The sequence below is a fragment of the Cibotium barometz genome, chromosome 55 (assembly GCF_041138505.1).
Source record: "Cibotium barometz isolate CiBa-2024 chromosome 55, ASM4113850v1, whole genome shotgun sequence".
Classification (NCBI taxonomy): Eukaryota; Viridiplantae; Streptophyta; class Polypodiopsida; order Cyatheales; family Cibotiaceae; genus Cibotium; species Cibotium barometz.
Window position 1 is genome coordinate 38,666,748 of NC_141100.1, and position 21,176 is coordinate 38,687,923.

The 21,176-nt window shown below is 47.7% G+C and overlaps 1 protein-coding gene across 5 annotated transcripts in view; it reads right to left on the minus strand.

Annotated features, from left to right (window-relative positions):
• Positions 1 to 1,566: 1,566 nt before the first annotated feature.
• Positions 1,567 to 21,176, minus strand: part of LOC147607732 (ATP synthase subunit B) — a 115,196-nt gene continuing 95,586 nt past the window's right edge. For 4 of the 5 annotated variants that reach the window (XM_086790256.1, XM_086790255.1, XM_086790259.1 and 1 more), the window contains 3 exons: positions 15,369 to 15,449; positions 7,251 to 7,359; positions 6,855 to 7,171 (listed from right to left, as the gene is read on the minus strand). In XM_086790256.1, the coding sequence (XP_086646382.1) occupies positions 7,062 to 7,171; positions 7,251 to 7,359; positions 15,369 to 15,449 (300 nt within the window). In that variant the 3' untranslated portion in view covers positions 6,855 to 7,061. Of the gene's footprint in view, positions 1,902 to 6,854; positions 7,172 to 7,250; positions 7,360 to 15,368; positions 15,450 to 21,176 lie in introns of those variants that run through there. The other variant, XM_086790257.1, reaches the window with a different exon arrangement.

The following is a 21,176-nucleotide window of genomic DNA, read 5'->3' on the forward strand; positions in this document are numbered from 1 at the left end:
ATAGATTTAGGCATCTAACATACAATGCATAGAAAGCCATTTTTTTAAATCAAAAATTTTATGTGCAGGGCCCAATGGGCATGTACATCATCCACATGTGATGGCATGCCAATTAGAGGCCTACATGCATCCTTTATGAAGGCTCGCATGGATAGGCCTGCTTTCAAACAAGCCTGCTTTTTGATAGCATCGATAGGCCTACCTATGTGAGCCTTCGGACAGGCTGCCTGCAAGCCCCTAATTGGCATGCAGTCACATGTGCATGATGTACATGCGTATTAAGCCTTGCACATCAAATTTAGAAAGCATTGGAAAAATAAAATACCTTCTCCACCTCGTTGAGCGCCTTCTACACAAGTGCCTCCAGGACTGCTCCTTGGGTTGGTCTGCCATCATCCAGTCAGGTGGTGCAGGTGGATGAAGTCTAAAGAGCTATTGCCAGCACTCAAACTTGGCATCATCAATGTCGTATTGAGGAGCTACATCCTCAATCTGGCTTCTAGATGACGATGATAGGAGAGGTGTCATTTAGACTACTATCATTGTATCGCCCCACCTTGTCGATCTGAGGAAAAGTATCTTGGATGTCGAAGTCCAAGAAGTCAACATTAGCGTCCTGCATGAGAATACTATAGAGCTCGTCCTCCCTCAACTCTAGGAGCTCCATGACATCATCTTGCATTAGTAGTACTCCACCCCTTCAGTGATGATGACAATCAATGAAGCAAGGTGTGGGTCTCAACTTTGGGTTTCGAGCGGCTAGATGGGTACCATAGCCAAACGAGAGCTCTTTGCCGCCTCAACTATAGGGTCCATAGTAGTCTCCTCTAGCTCCCTGTCTGTGTACTGGACCATTGGGAGATTTAGGGAGATTCAGCTCAAGGTCGACTCTGGGATGGAATATGTGAAGTCGGCAATTGTGTTGCTAAATGCAGCCAACAATGGGGTCCAAGGTGAAGATGATGGACTTGAGCTCTATAATCTTGCAAAACTTGGGGTAGATCTAGTCTCCAAGGTGAGCATAGTGAGAGTGACATTGCTAATCCACTCAATGAAAGCATGGGAGGAGGCCCTGTTGGAAAGTGGGGATAGTGGAGTACTAGTGGGGGTAGTGGAGAGCACGAGAATAGAAGTTATAAATCAGTTTGATCTAACTTATACTTAGTCTTTATTATATTATTTTTAATAAATTTAGATTTATGACCTTTATTGTACTTATAAAAAGCTATAAACTAATAGTTATTTTCAGATTTTTATTTGAAGACTTGAAATTTTTTGATACTTCATTAAAATATAATTGAGCATAGATCATACTTCTATTTATAGCATAACAACTTATATCACTATTTGTCAAAATATATATATATATATATATATATATACTTAGTATTTATATCCATACATACTTATCTTTCTTTGCTTACATATCCAAAGACAGTAGACTTTAAAAGCAAGATACTTTATTAAAGCTTATTAAAACAACAAATTTTACATCACTGTTAGTGAAATGGTTTGTTGTATTCACTTGAAAAAAAAAAGAGATCTACATTGACTCCACAATCTCAAGTATGGGTGGAGAGTTCTATACATTGTTAGCATGTCTTCCAATATTCACTCCTACTCCTTATCTTCCTACCATCCAACTTGAAATAGAAGTTACTGGGGAGATCATTGGACATCAGTTAAATTTCATGCTTAAGAAAACTAAGAAGCCAAGGACTCTCTACATTGATGCTAAAAGGATCATGACCCTTCCAAAAGAATACCCATATCAATGAGTGATGATACATGCCATCTCACATGTCTTGGTCCAAGTTGGTCCAAGCTAAGCCACTCCCCTCGTAAGCTGCCTCCTCCTATACTTAAAGCAAATACATAAAGTTTGTCTTGCAATGAAATACCTACCATTAGTAACAAACAAGAACCAACATAAGTACAATGAAGTACTTGTCAATAAAAAATAGCAAAAAAATAATGACAATAACCATAAGTGCAATCTCACCTAAAGGTAACATCTAACGAATTGATTCTATACTCAATGATATCATCATGATGAGTTTTCTTGCGATGCAATAACTCACCAAGAAACTGAGTCATCCAATCCTCATATGGGCACTTGCATTGATAAGTAGTCTTAGTTTTTCTCGCTACTTTACAAGATCTAAACAAATGTGCAAACAAACCAAATGGAACAAACCAACTCAAATGCACATCTCTCAAGCCTGAGGGTTTCATGGCACTATGAATATTAGTTTGTATCGTAACCCTACATGCTTCTAACATGTCTAAGTTAGGATTATATCATTCTTGACTAGACAATGGTGGAAGTGAAATGTACTCCAAAGTACTAAGACTACTATATCTCTCCATAACATACAATGCATCATAAAAATAAACATTTTGAGATGCCAAATCACTTGAACTCTTGTTGTCATAAATCAAGGCACCTACATGAAAAATTCTCTCTCTACTTTCACCATCTCCCTTTCTCTCTCCCCCCGCTTTCGCCCTCTCCCTTTCTCTCTCTCGTGTTCTCTCTCCCGTCCCTCCAACTTTTTTTCCTCTCCCAACCCAACCATGAACCCTCTTCTGCTTTTGCACCCTCTCCTACTTTCATAGGAAAAGCTTTCAGTCTCACGCGTTATCTTTCCCTCCCCCGCTTGCCCCGGCTAGGGTTCATTATTAATGATAATCCATGTGTACTGGCTATTCATATCTATTAGGAGTAGTAGTCAATATATAAATGACTTATAAGTTATTGAGATTCATTAAGTCATATTTGGTGTGTGCCTCAACTCGACTCCTGCCATGGACATGGTGGTTTATAGGTGGTCTTGCCGAGAGTCCCTTAGGACAGGCTTTGGTGGTATGGAATGCTAGGGCTGACTGGTTTGGTCTATGGGGAGTGGAGCCTTAGCCCCACCTTCCCCTCTGCATTACCCTACATCACCCTCCTCTCTTGCCCGCCTATCAAACACACCCCGCCCTGTTGCCGACCTTTGCTCCCCCTCTGTTGCGCCTTCTTTGCCTTGCCCACCTCGTCTTCCTTCTTGTTGCAAGCCCTACCTGGGTCTAATGCCCAGTCTTGGTTTTGGGCCTTCCATCTCCTTTTCCCTTTTAGCTTGTGTCGAAAAGTTTTTCCTAGTGTTCAACTTGCCCTTTTCTTCGCTCAGATTAGAATCAAGGGTAGTCATACCCCCTACCCCCCCCCCCCCCCCCCCCACGCGTAGAACATTAATTTTACAAAAATCAAGCTTGCGACCCTCTTCGTATAGATTGAAAAAGATGCCAAAACAACCCTCATTGCCAAAATCATCGGGGTACATCTATCCCATCTCCAAGCCCATGATTGGGTACTTGCAACGTTGCCCTCCAACTTCGCACCTCACTTCAAAGATGTGATGTTGCTTGGGAGAGGTTTCTTCCAAGTGGACTTCGATGCTAAGGAATCAACCTCAAAGGTGTTGAAGGGCAGTCCCTACACATTGGGCCCGAGAAAGATGTTCTTCCTACCATACACAAGCTATTTCAACCCTATTGAAGAAGACAAGAACCGCTTTCCTCTTACTCAGATGGCACCCCCTATTTCTGTATCCCTTGTTCTCTCTATCTGGACATAGAGATTCCACATGAGGTCTAAGAAATTTGGAGGACATATGACGATCCAAACCCTCGATAGAGAGTTGTTTTGGTCATGGAGAGAACCACCCAATATTATCACAGTGTTGCTTCGGCCAAGAAACATGAAGCCCCTAGACAAGGAGAGCTCTATTACACACAAGATTGCCGCGCTCCAAAAGGAACACAAGAAAGGAGAGCTCTATCACACACAAGATTGTTGCACTCCAAAAGGAACACGAGGAGCATCCACAAACTCCTTGGATCCTAGACCTATAGTCTACAGTCAGAGAAGAGCTACAAATGGCCATGGACAAGTGGTTTGACTTGTCATTGCATGCCAACAAGGCCTTTTAGATACAGATGAGTGGTAGATGCAACAAACACTTCTTTTAAGCACATGGGCCTACCCATAGTAGGGAATGTGTGAGATACTTGCAAAACTCGAAGGGAAAGATTCAGAGTGAGGAGTATTGCATCAAATTTTTATCGAGTATTGCTTTCTACAAGGGTCCCCCCTCTCCGCAGAGACATGTTGCACAACAAAAAGTTTGGGAGTGCATGTGTCCAAACTTATCACAGATGATGTGTTTCTTATTGGATGCTCCGTTCTTGAAGGATGAGAGCAAAGACATACACTCAAGGCTCTTTCAAAAGGAAAATGCCAAGGAGATGATGGTCTCTCCCTATCCTTTCTTATACATTTTTGGGACCACATTAGGGATGAGATTATTGTTGCTTTCAAGGCGATGTGGCGTACAAGTACGTTGCTCCCATGGGCCTAGTCCACCTCTTCCCAAAAGGTGGGGATAAGACCAACATCAAGCAGAGGAGGCCCATCACTTCACTTGAATCTCCATATAAAATCTTAGCTAAGGTATTGAGTATGAGGTTACAGCCCGTTCTTCAAAAAGTTTTTCATGACGCACATAATGGTTTCCTCCAAGAAGTATATTTGATAGCATCTTTGGGAAGCTATAGAGTGGGCTACATCCAATAACCCCTTTCCATCCACCTACTAGACTGTGAAAAAGCATATGACAAAGTGGATTGAGACTTTGGAAGGCACGTATAGGTTCTTCCCAAGAATGGTTGGATGAGTCTCATACCTATTTAGGGAGGCTGTAGCACAATTTTGGCATGTGGGGGACGTGGTAAGCATTTCAAATTCCACGCTCGATGCAGTAGGGATGCCCCCTAGCTCCCTTACTATACCTCATGTTAGCCAAGGTTATGAGTTGGTGCATTTGGACTACCCCAAAAGTCTTAGACCGAAGATTACCTCCATGTACAAAGGAAGAGTTATTGGACTCAAAGCTAGCACATGATAACATGATGTTTTTGGAGACCTCACATGCATGTGTTTGTGCCTTCTGGATAGCCTTGGAGGTGTTTTGTTTGGCGACAGGAGCCACCATTAATTGACACAAGTCAATGGGATTTTGGCCATTATTTGGCTTATTACTTCTTATTGGGTTCTTCATAGGGGATGCATTGGCCAGTTTTGCCGCCTCATTCGGAATATTCTTTGGTCAAGATTATACGGCACAATACACACCAACACTAGAGTTTCTTGGGAAAGCATTATCCTACCCAAGCAAGAGGGGAGTGGTTTACGGATGGCTTGGGGTTTTCTTTGGGATTGGTGTACCTCTACAAATTATGGGCCCCCCACTCTTGGTGGGGGGGGGAGGGGGGATGACACACTAGTCTTTTTCTCTATACAAGATGGATGGTATTTGGAGAGAGGTGCCATACACAATAATGCATCCTAAGAAAGTTGTTGGCAAAGCAAGGAAGCACTTTTATATTGATCCCGCCCCATGGATGATTGCAGATGCTTGGAGTCTTTGGTTGTATGGCGGATATCATATCAGGTATTTGCATTGAGACCCTGATGAGTAGGTGAAAAGGGATGCTACCAACCAATGCCTTTTCTTTAATTATATTATGTGGAATGCTAGCCATCTTGTCTTGGGACACATTCACATTCTTACAAGAGGACACAAATATCCTCCTTTATTTGGCTTTCGTGAACTTGCCACCAACCAGTGGGGATCGATCGTGGGTGTCAACCCAACAGGCCCGAGATGTCCAAGAGATTCAGAGATAGCCTACAATTGCTTATAGGAGTGCAAGGAAGTACATAGGATTTGGGTTGCAATAGCACAACCCCTTAGAAGGATGAGGAAGGATGCTTACATTTTTTAGGTGCTATCATTTGCCTAACACAATCGGGGCCACAAATCAGATATGAGGGGAACGATAGGGATATGGTCATTATGATCAATCAAAAAGTTGCTCAATGGTATCATCTTCAAGACGTGCTAGAGTCGCAGCACAAAGGTTAGGTAGTGCAACCTGGCACATTTTGGAAGCCTAGATGCATTGAGGCCAGTTTGAGGACACTTTGGTCAATGAGTTAGTGCATTTGCACGATTTAAGTAATACCATCCACACCCTCATGGGCACTTGGGCCAGAATCTAGGGATCTTCAAGGGCTACAGAGAGAAGCACGGCCAATTTATGAGAGTGGGATTACGACATCTTTTTCACTCCCACTTATTGGTTAAGATTTCAAGGAAATGCTGAACACTAAGTAAAATAATCCCAAGGAAGAGCACAATTCTTGCACAGCTTGACCCAACGGGACACTAACCACACTGCAGCAAGGGAGAGAGAGATCTGCAGGTGGGGCGAAACGAATCTCCTACCAATAGTGCAACTACTAGGGAGGAAAAGGCCATTCTATTGAGGGGATTGAGGCCCAGAGCAGCACACCTCTACTAGAAAGGTGAAACTGTAGTTGAAAAAGGGTACAGGCCATTGCAAAGGGTAAAGTTATACAGATAAGGGGACCAACGCACCGTGGTTATTGTAACATTCGCAAAATCAATTGTGTGTAATTACCAAAATCATCAGTACTACCCCCACCTTACAATTCTATTCCCTTCCAGTCTACAAGGAATGTAATTTTGGAGCCAGATCACACGCATCTTACACCTTATTCAATGAACCCCTATCAAGACTTGGTTTCGAGAAGCTCTACACTTGCAAGAAAGTACGAACATGGGAGGCGTAAAGCATACACCATCACGTTTTCAACAAATCAAAAACAATCCAGCGTGGATTGGTCAAATGTGTGCCCGATCTTATTAGCTGATAAAGCAGTCCAGAGACAGTTGTGCTAGATCTTTGGTATCATATGGGACTCCTTCCAGCCTTTCGGCCATGCACAGAAACTCTTTATTTTATAGTCAGAATGGAGGTGATTAAATTAGATCTGGTGCTCAATTCGCACATCATCATCATGATCTCTACTTAAAATTCTAATGCATCAAACCACTGTATCCATATTTATTTCCCCCTTTTCCCGATTAAATTAATATTGCCGTTGCCTTTTTAAACATGATCCATGTTACCACCCAATCAAATTGCAGAGTTCAGTTACATTGTCCCCCGTGTCTGACTCGCTCCCTGTACATCTGTTCATCGAGGATGAGAGCCGGTATCGTCCAAGAACCCATTGGGTGTATCAAAGAACTGCAGCCACCTGCATTCCCCAGCGCCACGACTGTTTAATCCAGACACATGGTTGAAACTCAAAAACTTTATATCTGCCTCCAACCAACCTTCAAGGACTGCCTCTTGGCAACGTTTCTGGTAGTTCAATGCCAACGAGGGTTCCAGATTTTTCAAAAGCTCTCTGTACTCTTCTTCTGCTTCTGCAATCACTTGAGCCTGCAGAAGGCAAGCAGAAAGCAGCAAACGGATAAGAACAATCTGTCAAGCGCCATGTACAGACACATGTTTGATATTTTCTCAGGAGCAAACTAAGTTGTTTTCTCGTAAAGATTGCACCACATGTTCCCATATTCCTCCTCGTGTTTACATGCTGTACATTTAGTTTCTTCATTCATGCTTACCTCAGTGTATTGGTCTACGTCTTTTGGAAAACAAGCCCTCGATCTTGTCATCACAAGGTTTACTAAATCATGGAGTATTTAGGTTTTGAGGGCTGTCTTGTAGGTTGTTATATCTCAAGACTCAGAAGTTTCCCCGAGTATTTCTTTTTTTTTTTTTCCCGAGAAAAGATCCTTTCCTTAGTTATAAAAAAAAACACCCGCTGGACTACAAAAACCTCTCCTGCTCATAAGAAGGCAGAGCAAAGATCCAATCAAGGCAGCTAGGGAGACTCTCCCTAGGTGCAAAAAAGTACAAATATCAGTACAAATAACTGAGAGGCTATATCATACAATAGGGGGAAAAAGCCAAACAGGTGGCCTGTAATGCCAGCGGGGGGTACCCGCGTGTAGGGTATAGAAGGGGCCGCTGCGCCAAGTGGTGTGAAAGGCCTGGCGCCGCAAGATCGCCGCATCCGAGTCGCCCCGGATGCGGTCATACTGTCCTCGCAGGGTGTGGATCAACTCCTGCCAAATCCCCCGAACAATCTCTGCTGGTGGCTCCAGTCTCCCCTTTAAGGCCCTGAAACACCGGGCTCTCCAGGTGAACCAGATGGTGAGGCTGCTGAGGAGCTCCCATCGTAGATCCCTCTCCTGTGTCCAGACGGCGGACGAGAAATCCGGTGAAGGAACAAGGCGAGGCTGGCACCTAATGAATCTGATGGCCTGGCTGTCCTGCTCCGTCTCGTATCCCAGAGCAGGCCCTGATGAAGTTGACCAAGCAACGGTACCCCACGTATACATGCCCTCTGGAGAGAGGGGGCCAAAATGCGCAGCATCCGCAGCCAAATTTGCTGCGCCTGTGGACAGTCCCATAGGCAGTGTCTCTGTGTCTCCAAAGGGTGGCCGCATCGGACGCAGGCCGCCGGAAGACCACTGTAGACAAGCCAGGTGCCAACTGCAGAACCCCTGTGGGCAACCAGCCACTGGAAAGTCGAGATCCTGCGTGCCTGTCGACTAGCCCAGAGCCTGGTCCAAAAATCCTCCAGGAACTCCTGTGAGAGTCCCTGTAGCCACCAATGCTGCGATGCAGCTGGAGAGACCATCCTCCTCGCAGTCAAAATATGTCTTCCCAACCGAACAGTGTACTGGAAAAAGGTGATCTCTGTGGCCTCGGGGGACACATAAGGATCATGCCACTCGTACTCGCCAGGGTCCCACTAGAGCCGGGCCAAGGGGCGCGCAGCATATGCCCATATGCGCCAATCAGAGTCCACATCTGCAGGGTCTGGATCAATATGCCACTTCCGGGAAGCGGCGGCCACTACTCGTATCCTCTGAAAGATGCACTCTGGAACCAAAGGCGACTCCGCCTCCACTCTCTGAAGTCTGCCCTCATCCTGGATCTCATAATAGAGGCATCTACCATCCTCAGTGCAAGCTCTGACAGCAATCAGGATCTCCAAATGTGTAAAGGCTCCCATCCACCGTGGGGCCGCTAGCTCGAAAGGTGTGAACCACTCCTCAGTGGAATGTCATCCCTCATAATCAGCCCCCCTCTGAAGTGACTCAGCCTCTCCACCTGGATCTCCTCTGGGAGACTGCAGAAGGCCTGCCAGTCTCCAAAACTGCGTGCTGGGCCTGCCGCCAATGATCCCCAGGCTAGACGAGGCCGAGAACCCAGCATATGACCCAGCTCTGTGCGTACCGCTGGGCTCCAGATGAGCGGCTATCTGGCCCGCTCCTCCTCACAAGTAGGAGGTCTCTGAGAAAGCCCCGGTCTCAGCAGCTCCCAAGCTCGCAGGATGCTCAAGGCAAATCTGTCCTCCCATCCTCTACTGAGGCCTGTCCTCCTCATCTCTATGAAGATCCATCGTATCTCTGGTGCCCAAGTGCCCCCTGCTGGGGGAGCCCTAGCCTGTAGTCGCTGAAAAAGAAGCTCCTTCCAAGGCTCAGCGCTTGGAAGTAGCCCCCGAACAATAAGCTTCCCCAATAAGGCTCTACTCTGATCAACTGGATCTATAATGCCCAAGCCCCCTTGGGCCAGTGGAAGAGTAATAACTGCCCAAGCAACCTTAGCCCGGGCTGGCTGACCATCCCGCCCAGACCAAAGAAAGTTCCTGATCAGCCTCTGTACCTGGCTTATGCAAGAGCTCGAGAAGATCCAGCAAGACGTGATGTACCACATGGTCGCTAAAAGCACCTGATTTGTCACCACCCTCCTCCCAGCCAAGGATAGCCGAGCTGTACTCCAATACAAAAGCTTCTTCCGAATGCTCAGAAGAAGCGGGGCGATCTGCTGCTCAGGTGACAAATCAAGTCCAATCTGGCATCCTAAATACCGCACTGCTGTGCTAGGAGAAATCCATCTAAAACCCGGGTCTGGGCTCCATGCCGGACTGGGAGCGCTACTGATCCAAAAGTCCACTGTCTTGCACCAATTGATCAATGCTCCCGAAGCTGCACCAAAAACCTGTAGCGACTGCTCTGCCCTCTGAAAATTGGCCTCCTGGCCATGCAAAAACAATCCCGTGTCATCAGCAAACTCAGAATCGAGCAGGTCTTCACCCCGGACTGGGAGCTGGAGTCATCTCAAACCAACCTCCTCTGCCGTCAGATACATGCTCATAGCCTCAGCAAAGAAGAGAAAAAGAAACGAGGCGAGAGGACACCCTGACGGACTGATCTGGTCAACTCAAAACTCGCCCCCCATCCTCTTGCCATCAGCACTTGGTTATGAGCTGTGGAATATAGAGCCGCCACTCCTCGAATCCAGACTGGCTCAAAACCCAGGCGAAGCATAGTGTCCTCTAAGAAACCCCAATCGACTCTATCGTATGCCTTCTCAAAATCGAGAAGCATCACGACCAGGTCCTCACCGAGAAATCTAGCTCGGGCCGTTGCCTCCCAGAAGGTGAAAATGTTGTCAAGGATGCTGCGCTCCTTGACGAATCCTGTCTGGGTAGCATGAATCAGCTCCCCAAGGAAGGGCTGGATCCTCAAGCTCAAGGCCTTTGCCAGGACCTTGTAGACAGTATTGAGGATCGTAATAGGTCTCCAATGCCGAATATCATCTGGCACTCCCTCCCGCCTGGGGATAAGAAAGATCAAGCCCTCTGAAAAACTCTGTGGCATCACCCCAGTGTCCAAAACATACTGACAGCCCCTGCGGAGGCCTGGCCCCAAAAGGTCCCAATAGCACATAAAAAAGGCAGGCGTCAATCTGTCCCCCCCAGGGCAACTATGGCGCGGAAGGACCCTCAAAGCCTCAACAAGCCCATCCTCTGAAAGAGGCTCACCCAGAACTGTGCGCATACGATCTGTGACCCTCCTCTGCACATGGGCCCACACAGTCTATCTGCAAGCATCACGTGCCTCCGTGGCTGGCTCCGCTGAAAGCAGGTCTCTATAGAACTCAGTGGCAATGACTCTGATCTCCCCGGGCTCAGTGGCTAACGATCCTTCCTGTCTCCTGAGCTGGCGTACTCCTGCTCGAGCATGGCGGGGTCCAGTAATCTCAAAGAACTCCCCAATCACTCTATCACCAAGCTGCGTCCACTGAGAGGCCTGGCGATGATAGTAGAACTCATGTCTCTGCTCCTCTGCCTCTCTAACCTCCTGGCGTGCCTGGCTCAGCTGGGACGCCACCCACTCACATGTAGGCTGCTGCTCCTGAAGGCGCTGGAGCGAAGCAAGGCTAAGTCTCAAGCGACGCTCCCGCTCTCGTGTCTCTCCCAGCCGTGTCAAGGCTACAGCGTGCAAAAAAGAGCTGAGCTCGATGAGTCCCTGGGGACACTGGCCTGCTGCATCCAGGTCAGAGCTCTGGCTATCATGCCATATCCTCTCAATGTCCTCAGAAAGACTGGGATCTGTAAGTATCCTCTCTGGGATCCTCAACTGCAAGCTGGTCTCCCGTGTCCTCTTCTCAAGTGTCAAATAAACTAGCGCATGGTCTGAAAAAGAGGTGCCAGCGAGAATGCCAACGGAGCCCCCACGCTCCCCGAACTTGTCCCCACATAGAAGCGATCAATCCGTGATAGATTAGTCCCTCCCTGCCGGCGATCCGACCGAGAAAAACTAAGACTGTCCTGAGAGCGGGAGAAAGCCTCATGCTGCCATGCATCAGTGATCCGCAGTGTCATGCAAAATCGCTCCCAAGCTGTAAGCTCCGTGCCGTGCACTGTAACATGACTGCCTCCCACCCTATCGGCCGGGTCCTCAAGCATGTTGAAGTCTCCCCCGACACACCCATGTGCGGCCTCGGGCAATGCATTTGTAACAAGGGTCCAGAACTCTGCTCTGGCACTAGCATGGTTGGGCGCATAGACATTGAACACGCCAAAGAGCTCATCGTGCATCCTCAGAATAACATATTGTGCTCTACCAAGCACAATGACCCCGCGATCCACAATGGCCTGCCGCCATACATCCGCAATGACCATACATACTCCTCCCTGCCCACCCAAGGGGCCAAACCCTGCAGACCAAAATGTGTCCCATCTACCAAGCATCACCGAACTCTATCTTTGAATCCTGCTCTCACTCAAATGGTGCTCCTGCATCATCAGAATATCAATACTGCCCCCAACCAGGCATCTCTGAAGCTCCTGCCTCAAGCAACCACGATAACATACATAGTGTGCGTCGCCAAGGCCCTGTACATTCCATGAGATGATCCTCATGGATGACCTGCTGAGGTGGAGGCTGTCTCAGCCATACGGCGGGCCTTCGCAAGCGGCTTGGATGGAGAATAGTCCCCATCCGAGCGGCTACGAATCTGCCCACCCGGTGTGATACAAGAATCTCGGATCAGGCGCCAGTGGCTGTGTCCCATGGCGACTGCCTCCCGCTCAGAGAGAGCAACCTCGTGTATGCATACATAACCAGGGTCGCGTGCTAGGACTGCCACTATGCGAACCACCAAATGTCGAATCCCGAGGCATAAAACTTCCCCGAGTATTTCTATTTCTTTTATTCTCAAAATTCCAATGGAAAAATCCCTACCCTTCTGAAGTTTCAACAACTTTGGGCAGGTGATATGAATGCTTCTGACTAAAGCCTCTTGCAAATTTTAGTTAGGTTTTTGTTTCTACCTTACATTTGCGAGAATCAAAATGATTCTCTTATTAGTTTTAGCCATTGTTGGGTCAGGCCTAGCTGTCCGCTTTGTTGGCGAGAGATGCATTGTACATGATTACAGTGATGGAGATCTTATTGTTGCCTCAAGTACTATATGTCATAGTCTTTACAGGCTTGATGTATATGAGAGAGCTGCACATGATGCACTTGCAGTTGCTACCACATCTAGCATGACAGATGCTGAGCTATGGCATGCTAGGTTGGACATCGAACTCCTGAGGATGACATCATAGAGACAATTGTCGTAGCCAATCAAATTACCTATCCTATCAAGATTGGGTAATTCCTCGTGCCAAGGGGATAAAAATACTTTCCCTCTCTGAGAACCACAAAACTATTAGAAATCTGAACACTCTCGCCATAAATTATCTATGAAAGTGTTCCTATCAAGACCATGTCAAAGCCAAACACCAATGATATAACTCTCCTACTGTACTATCCTTTGTCAAATGCACAATTGTGAAATTGGTTGTACAGGAGGTCAATTCTTTCTAGGACTACACCTAGAACTTGGGAAACTTGGGTTGACACACGCACCAAACACAACATGTTCAGTATTATCATAGGCAGATCCTGAACAATCAAATGATCTCTCCGTGCTGAAAATGTGCAATGTTCCACCAGAACTGATAAATCCTCTCTGTTGCCTGGCAGACTGAGAACAATCATCATGAGTAGGAATGTATCCGAACTTTGATTGCTTGAAGTATCGAGAAACTTCAAGTCCCAACTCAGGCTACTGTGGTAAGGTATATAGCCTATGGGCAAGCCCTAGACCAACCCACATGGGGCTTTGCCTTGGTTGGATGCTTAAGGCATCATAACCCCAAGTTGGCAGCCTTTATAGGCCATAAACAGCCAAGTCGGCCAGCCTATTTGCTGTTGGGCAGCAGCCCTGGGCCCACACGTAAGAAGCATAGCATTTAATGCTACATTTTTCATCAATTGTAGATATAAAATAATGGCCAATAGTAGCATATCCACCAACCAACAGCATTTCTCTCATATATAAGCAGCCCATAGATCATTGCATAAATAATCAACATTCACAAGTATTCAGCAATGCAGTTAGAGAACATGTGTGCTCGAGTACCCTCAAGGTCCTTGGAGCATACAAACAGCCTCAAGCACTATGTGCTTCAGTCCAAGGCAGCATAGAAGATCCTCTCATATTCAGCCAGCATAAGTGGCTTCATAGAGTCTGCTAAAGTGCTATTGGATCAACAGATGTTTCAGCCTGCGTTCAGTCTTCCTCGTCCTTGCGTTCGGCAGTCCATATCATCATTCTCATCATTGCACAAAGTTTTCCAGAGTAATACAAGCAAATACTCCTGCTTGCAAGGGGGGCCCTTCCATGGGTAATATGACCCAATATGGTGTCAACTCTCATCTTTTCTCTCTCTACTCTTCTCTCGTAATGCAAAGTGGATTGCATAAACTCACAGGTTTAAAGAAGGCTTTGTTGCACGTTACAACGGTCAACTTATTGCATGCTACAAGACTTTTATGGTGATCAAACTTTATCCTTTAACAAGGTAAACATCTGTGTGCATAAGTATCAAAATCCTTACACATGCCAATCCAAAAGAAGTATTTCCTTAAGAACCTATGTAGTGGCCTCTTCCATTGCCTTTGCCATAACATTTCTTACCACACAAGCGATTATGCATCATAAGTTATCCATCTCTTACCACATAATAAGGATCTATTCTCGCATTCGTTATGGCAACCATACCGAGAGCAAAATCCCCATCCATATGGTAGAATTATGCATCCTAGTGATAGGCAATTGAGATGGAAGCACATGAGGCCTTCCTTACAACTTCACAAGGCATCAGCCACTACTTTCTTCTTTTCGTCAGCGTGTAAAAACACCTAAGCACCGCGTACCGTGATGGGGCTCTACTGCATCACATGATCTGCCGCTGCGGGTGAGTCAAACTCCGCCTGAAAGTAGTCCAGCCCTAAAAAATGGATATCGCTAATTCTGTCAGGCTCGCCAATGAGGGCTGCCTAGAGTAAATCCCGGATCTGTATGAGCGCAAGGTGGCTCCCTGTGATCTTCCAAACCAAAGAAGAAGGCACAAGGGAGGCAACAATAGAAGCCACGAGCTCGAGGTCTGCTTAGGAAAAATGGCAAGGGGCAGACATGGAAGGGGCGAAGAGGCGGAAGCCAACTGGCGAATGAGCAAGAGGTGGGCAGAAAGGTGAAGGATGGGCACAAGGCAGAAAGTGGGCCAAAGAGTGAAGGGCGGGCAGAGGGGCGAAAGGCGGAAAAATGCAGGTGCAAGGAAGAATGACGGCAGAAGGGGGCAGGGGGCTGAGGCAGAAGGCGCAAGGAGGCGGCAAGGGCAACAGCACGCACAGAGATAGAGGGCGGAAAAGGGCACGCAGGTGGGCAGGGACCAGGAGTAAATAGGCGAAGCACTGAAAGGAGGAGGGAGGAGACAGAGGAGATGGAGGTGAGAAGCAAGGGTGGAATCCCCATGGCAGGGGCTTGCTCGTGCACAACTGGTGGGGGCCCCACAGCTCCAGATCTTTTTTGGAGAGTCGACCAAGGTACAGACCATCTTGTCACATGACAATAACAATTGGGACCAAGTATATCATGCAGTCATAATGCAAGCTTAAAGAAAAAACAGCAGCCAAATTTTCTGAGATAAGCCTTTCATCATGATTAAGACGAGGGGCCACATAAAATCAACTCACCAGCATGTATGGAGCTTCCATAGGCCCATATATCCTCAAGAACATTCGAAGTACGTTGAAGCTGTTGTTTAAAACATCCTCCTGCAAAAGGATTCCTATCAAAAGAACTGCTTTAAAGCATATACCCCCAAGACACTTAAACACTAGTCCTGTATTGAGTCACAAAAGTTGCCCAAAGTTGATTCATGTATTTTGAGGAAATGGAAGGCAACTTTTAATTCGATGAAACTAATTGAGAATGATTGGTTAGCATACATCTACCATTGCTTAAAATTTGGAAAAAAAAAATCATGAACTTGGTAAATTTACGATTTTTAAAGTTACTAAAAATAACATACATACCAATAGCCTAAATACATGCATAAGAATACCTGTATCGCATTTGCAGCACACTTAAAATATTATTTAGCGTATTTTTAAAATCATCTTAAAAATCATAACTTTTGTACAAAAAGTACATAAATGATGACCGTTTCTTTCATAAAGTGCTGACTGTTTTGTACAGGTTATAATCTGAGTATTTGTACATAGTGTCATGCATGAGGGTTTCAAGCATATTGAAGACCTACATGTTAGGCTCTGACATAACTCCTCTGGTGAGATAGGCTTGTTGGTTGAACTTCCAGGGGTAGGTCAGGCTTCCTTTTGAACTGGACAGATGGGTGGCCTTACCTTCTCTGCATGCACCTTGCTCTCAACTTGGTCTGGTCTTCAGTTGGGAGGCTATTTAAGAGCTTTTTTGGCAAGTCGGTGTTATGGGGGGTTTTGAACAGTCATGCAATGTATATGTATATATGTGTGTGAGGTATACTCCTCTATGGGTTGCTTTGTAGATGGGTAGGTCTTTTGACGGACTGGGCTTGTCGAATGTTTGGGTGATGATGCTGTAACTCAGCTACGACATGATCTATATGGTAGGGAGACGTCTAACTTCGAGCTGAGCCCCCCTCCGCTTCCCGCCTGCATAGCTGGGTAGGTCTTTTGACGGACTGGACTAGTCGAATGTTTGGGTGATGATGCTGTAACTCAGGTACGACAGGATCTATATGGTAGGGAGACAACTTCGAGCTGAGCCCCCCTTCGCTTCCCGCCTGCATCGTCTTCGCCCTCCCCGTCTTCGTTTCAGCCTCCCCCCCCCACCCTGGTTCCGCCTCCACCCCCTTCCTGCTTGCTGCTCGCTGCTCACCCTGTTCGCTCCTGCGCAGGCTTGCTGTACGCCACCTTTAGCCCCTCCACCCATGCACCTTTTTGCCCTTATTCACACTAGCCCCTCTCCACCAAGTGCCCCATTCAAGCCTGCCTCCTTCAGTTTGTTTCCCTGTTCTTTCCATGTGCGCCACCTACCTCCTCTGTGCCCAACACCCCCCCCCCCCTCTCACCTGATTCTCTCGTCAATTGCCCTTCTCCATTCACGGAGGTGTTTAGCTCCCAGGTTGTGGACAAATCCAGGATTTGCTCCAGGCAGCCCTTGTCAGCGAGCCCAGAAAAATCATTTTCTTGGGCTTGGCGACTCAGCCAAACCATGTGGAGGTTCCTGTTCAACCGACCCTTGCAGCCCAGCCTCGATCCCAAGCTCCGCAGGAGGATGGCCCTAGCCGTTGGCATACAGTCCACCACCCTAGATGGCACCGCCACCCGCCTCCATAGGAGCACTCCCGGCTTGATCGCAGTGCAGGTGGCCCCCCCAAGGTAACGGTGCCCACTGGCAACCGTTATGAGCATTTAGTTCCTAATGAGAATATGGACGACATGTCAACCCCCTGCACCACCCAGGAGATTCTTGCAGATCTTGGCTCGTCCTCTGAGATTCCGAGCCAATGGTCGCCCCCCCCCCACCCCCGCCCTCCCTCCCCCTTACTGCAATGATTCATCCCCCCTCCTCCCCCTCGTCTCCTCCCTCTATTTCTTCCCCCGCTCCCTCGGCCTCCCCTATCCATTCCCAGCGCCCTCCAAACGCCCCCGACCCCTGCAGAGTCTTCAGCTTGGACCGGCCAGGTAGTGGATACAGCAGTTCACAGATCCTGTGGAGATGACTATTGTAGCCTCCCCAATGGTTTCCCTTCCCATTGAGCCACACCACCCCCCCCCCTCCCAAAAAAAAAAAAAAAAATAAAAAAAATAAAAAAATTGTGGGGGCGCCTCTTGACTGGCCCCCTAAAATGCCTTTCTATTGAGGCCAGCGAGTTCTCGGAGATTGTGGTGCCACTCCATGTTTGTGTGGTCTTCCACCATACCAGGAGCATTGGAGCAGTGGTCCTCTCCTTCCCTCTCAGCACCACCCTCTGAAGGGAGTGGGATTGCAAGTCTGCCTCCTCTGTCATCACTCCCAAGGTGTCTCCCTAGCTCAGCACTTGGGAGATTGCCGTCTTCTTGACATCGTCACCCACTTTTGGGCCCTGGCCCGCATAGAGTTAGCAGGCCAATATTAGGATGAAGACATTGATGCCCCCAAGCTTGGAGGTGATATTGTATGTGTTCCTACACGTGGCAATCACTGTCCCTTTGAGGCCCTTCCTCCACTTCTTTTGCTGTTGCGACGGATGGAGCACAGAGCAAGCATACCGCACGGCTAGAGTGGAGTGGAGCTTTATGAAGGACAGGATCAGGGATCACTTTGCCCGCATCTAGCCCTTGCCAGACTCTGATTATTCCCCCTCCAAACCGACCCCAAAGACCCTCCATAGAGAAGGTGTCTTGAGTAGGTCCCACTCCCCCATCTTTAGTCATGCGGATCGTCTCTTGGAATGTTCACGGAAAGAGAGAGAGGGGGGGGGGGGGGGGGGGGGGGGTGGTTGTGTTGTGTTTGCACTTCCACCACAGAAGAGTAGTGCTTCTTCAAGAGCTTCAGAGAGCCAGTGTTGGAGGCCCGATTGATCTCTTTTTCTCCTGCAGAAACTTCACCTTTCGGTAGGGTGTACCTGCAAATGCGGGAAGAATTTGCCTGGACGCAGCCATACCTTTTGGTCCCCGCTTTTTGGCCCTATGGGGAACCAAGGAGGGGTGTGGCATTTCGGTCAGTGTGCAGCTGATCCAGTCAGTGGTCGATTCACGCATCATTGTTCAGGGGAGGGTACATTGAATCATAGTCCGGGTTGGAGAGGACCGGGTGGATTTTCTCAACATTTATGACCCCAATAGGGTGACGGGGTAGACTGAGTTATGGACCCAGGTGGAATAGGCTTTTCCCCAGGTAGATTTCTGGTGCACATGTGGACATTTTCACATGCTAGAGGAGCCAAAGGACAAGTAGGGAGGAGGCTTGGATACGATCACAAAGAGTGAGTACACCGCCTGAGAGGAACTAGTCCTCCCCCAGAGAGGCCAGGATCCTTGGCATCTACTAGAGTTGGCCGAACCCCAGGGAGCTTTCGCTTCTCCAAATCACACCAGAGGATGCAGGGACCAAACCTCTTGCACATTGACAGATTTTGTGGATGAGTGGGCTTGCAGCACAGGTGGTTTGGTTGGTATTCTTGCAGGCAACCACACTATTAGATCATTCGCCTGTTGTCTTTCTCCTGGAGGATGCTTGGAGACCAGAGCGTCACCAACGTGTCTGAATCCTTGAAAGCTTGGTCCAGGACCCTGAGATCGCCATAAGAGTCGAGGAGATTTGGGAGTCCCTCACTTTTAGACCGGGAGAGGCGGCAGCCGTGCTCAACTCTGGACTTCAGGAGATCAGCACCCTTGTACAGAGCACAGCTAAGGACAGTCTCACCAAGTTCAGAGAGCAGGAGAGGAACCTCTGCACAGGCCTAGCCTCCCTCTAGCGGCTGCAGGAGCAGACCCCAGACCGTCCATGGGTGGAGTCTCAATAGGAGGGAACCCGACAGAGATTTGATTGATTGAGGAGAGGAGGGTGGAGTATCGATATCATGCCAGGGCCTCCTATTGGACTCAAGCAGGAGACAGGGTCACCCATGATTTCTTTGAGACAGCAGACCCACACCATTGCAAAGATGGGGTCCGGAGGCTGAGTCGTCCAGATGGTACCATTGACACTGTCCCCCCAGGTTCGAGCCATAGCCACAGGTTTCTTCATAAATCTCCTTTTAACAGATTCCCTCACTCCTCAGGTAGGAGGCGGCGAGGGAGAGAGTCTGGCAACATACGTGGGAGGTGGTGGCCCCAGGCCTCCAGGCCCTCTCCTGCTCCCCTTTCTCTCATCAAGGTACGAGATTCACTCTGTGCCCTTCTGCGGGACAAGTATCCAGGCGAGGATGGCTTGCCGGTGTCTCTTTTTGCGTCATTGGGAACTCATGGAAGACGGTTTCATGGCCGCCTTCAATGAGATCAAGGTCTCAGGTCACATGCCAGAGAGTCTCTCTGAGGGGCTGATTCACTTGATTCTGAAGGAGGGAACTGACTGTTTGGAGATTCAGGAGTGCCGCCCCATCACCCTCTTAGGAAACGCTTACGAAATCCTCACCAAAGCCATCAGTTGCGTCGCTTGCAGCCTCATCTCCCCAACCTGATCCATGGAACCCATACTGGCTTCATCCAGGACAGGAGCATCCTGATATCATCTTCACCTTTTGGGAAGCGACAAATGCAGCCAGACTTCACAGGGAGGAGATGGCAGTTCTTCTGGATTTTGAGAATGCTTATGATGACAGGGTCAATTGGGCTTTTCTGGAGGCCACCATGCTTAGGATGGGATTTCTGGCTGGATGGATTAGAGGCATCTCTGCCCTATATTCGGCAGCTCACAGTCAGGTCCTCAACCAGGGGACCTCAGAGGCAGGTTTCCGATCTCTAGATCAGCCAAACAAGGATGACCCCTAGCCTCCTTTCTCTTCCTCCTCATGGCGGGTTGATGAGTAGCTTTCTTTCCATACAGAAGACAGGACTCCAGAATCTCTGCCTCCCCATTAGATCCCAGGAGGAGCTACTTGATTCGGAGTTTGCAGATGACACAGCCGCCTACCTCTGGGGAGAGGTTTCAGCTTTAAAATTTTTGACTTTCTTTGGCTTGATATACTTTCATTAGATGTTTCACAAGAATAAGGCATATTTAATCACCATTGATCAGCCCAAACCTCCGAGATATTAAGCCCCGATTAATCACCAATTAATCAAATAACTCACTGTTTTGAGCGCTGAAAACAGAGCACTCTTGGAGAACTGATTTGATGGCCCTCCTCAAAAAAGCTTCAAGAGAGAGTCAGTGTTGAGTGCCCAGGCCTGAATCGGCTTTCCAATTTTTGATGCCACGAGTGTGTTTGCCACCCTGGAAAACCCCTGAGGGTGAGTTGAATTAGAGATCTTTGCAATGTAGCTCCTTCTTTTGGGTTTTCCCCCAAATTTTGTGGCAACTCATGAACTGGGAATGGTGGGCTGTTGCGTGGCGATTTCTCTCCATTGAAGCTGTGCCCGGGTGTCCCCTATAAGCTAGGAAGATCCTCCTAGTTGAAGCTTGGGCAACAAAAGTGATGAAAATGAGGATTAAGCACTAATCAAGATTAAGCCAAAATGAATAAAGAGCTTATGAGCATAATGGCTGTGGATCAATGCTCTGATACCATGTTGGAGTCATAGTGGCTTGGACAAAATTATTAGGCACATGGTTTAAGCATGATGACAAGCTAGACAAATGATTAAGACTAATCACATGAGATTAAGCAACTGACAAGCATAAATATGAGAAACTCAGAGTGTGTTCCATGCCTCATGGAATGTGTTTTCCATCTATGTGATGTATGTAGGTGTCACTAAGGCCCAGTGCAATAATAGCAAGTGCTTTCTCATCCTTACTAGTCCATCTGGCCTTTTCAACTCTGGTAGTAGGTTTTTTTTTCTTTCCCATTG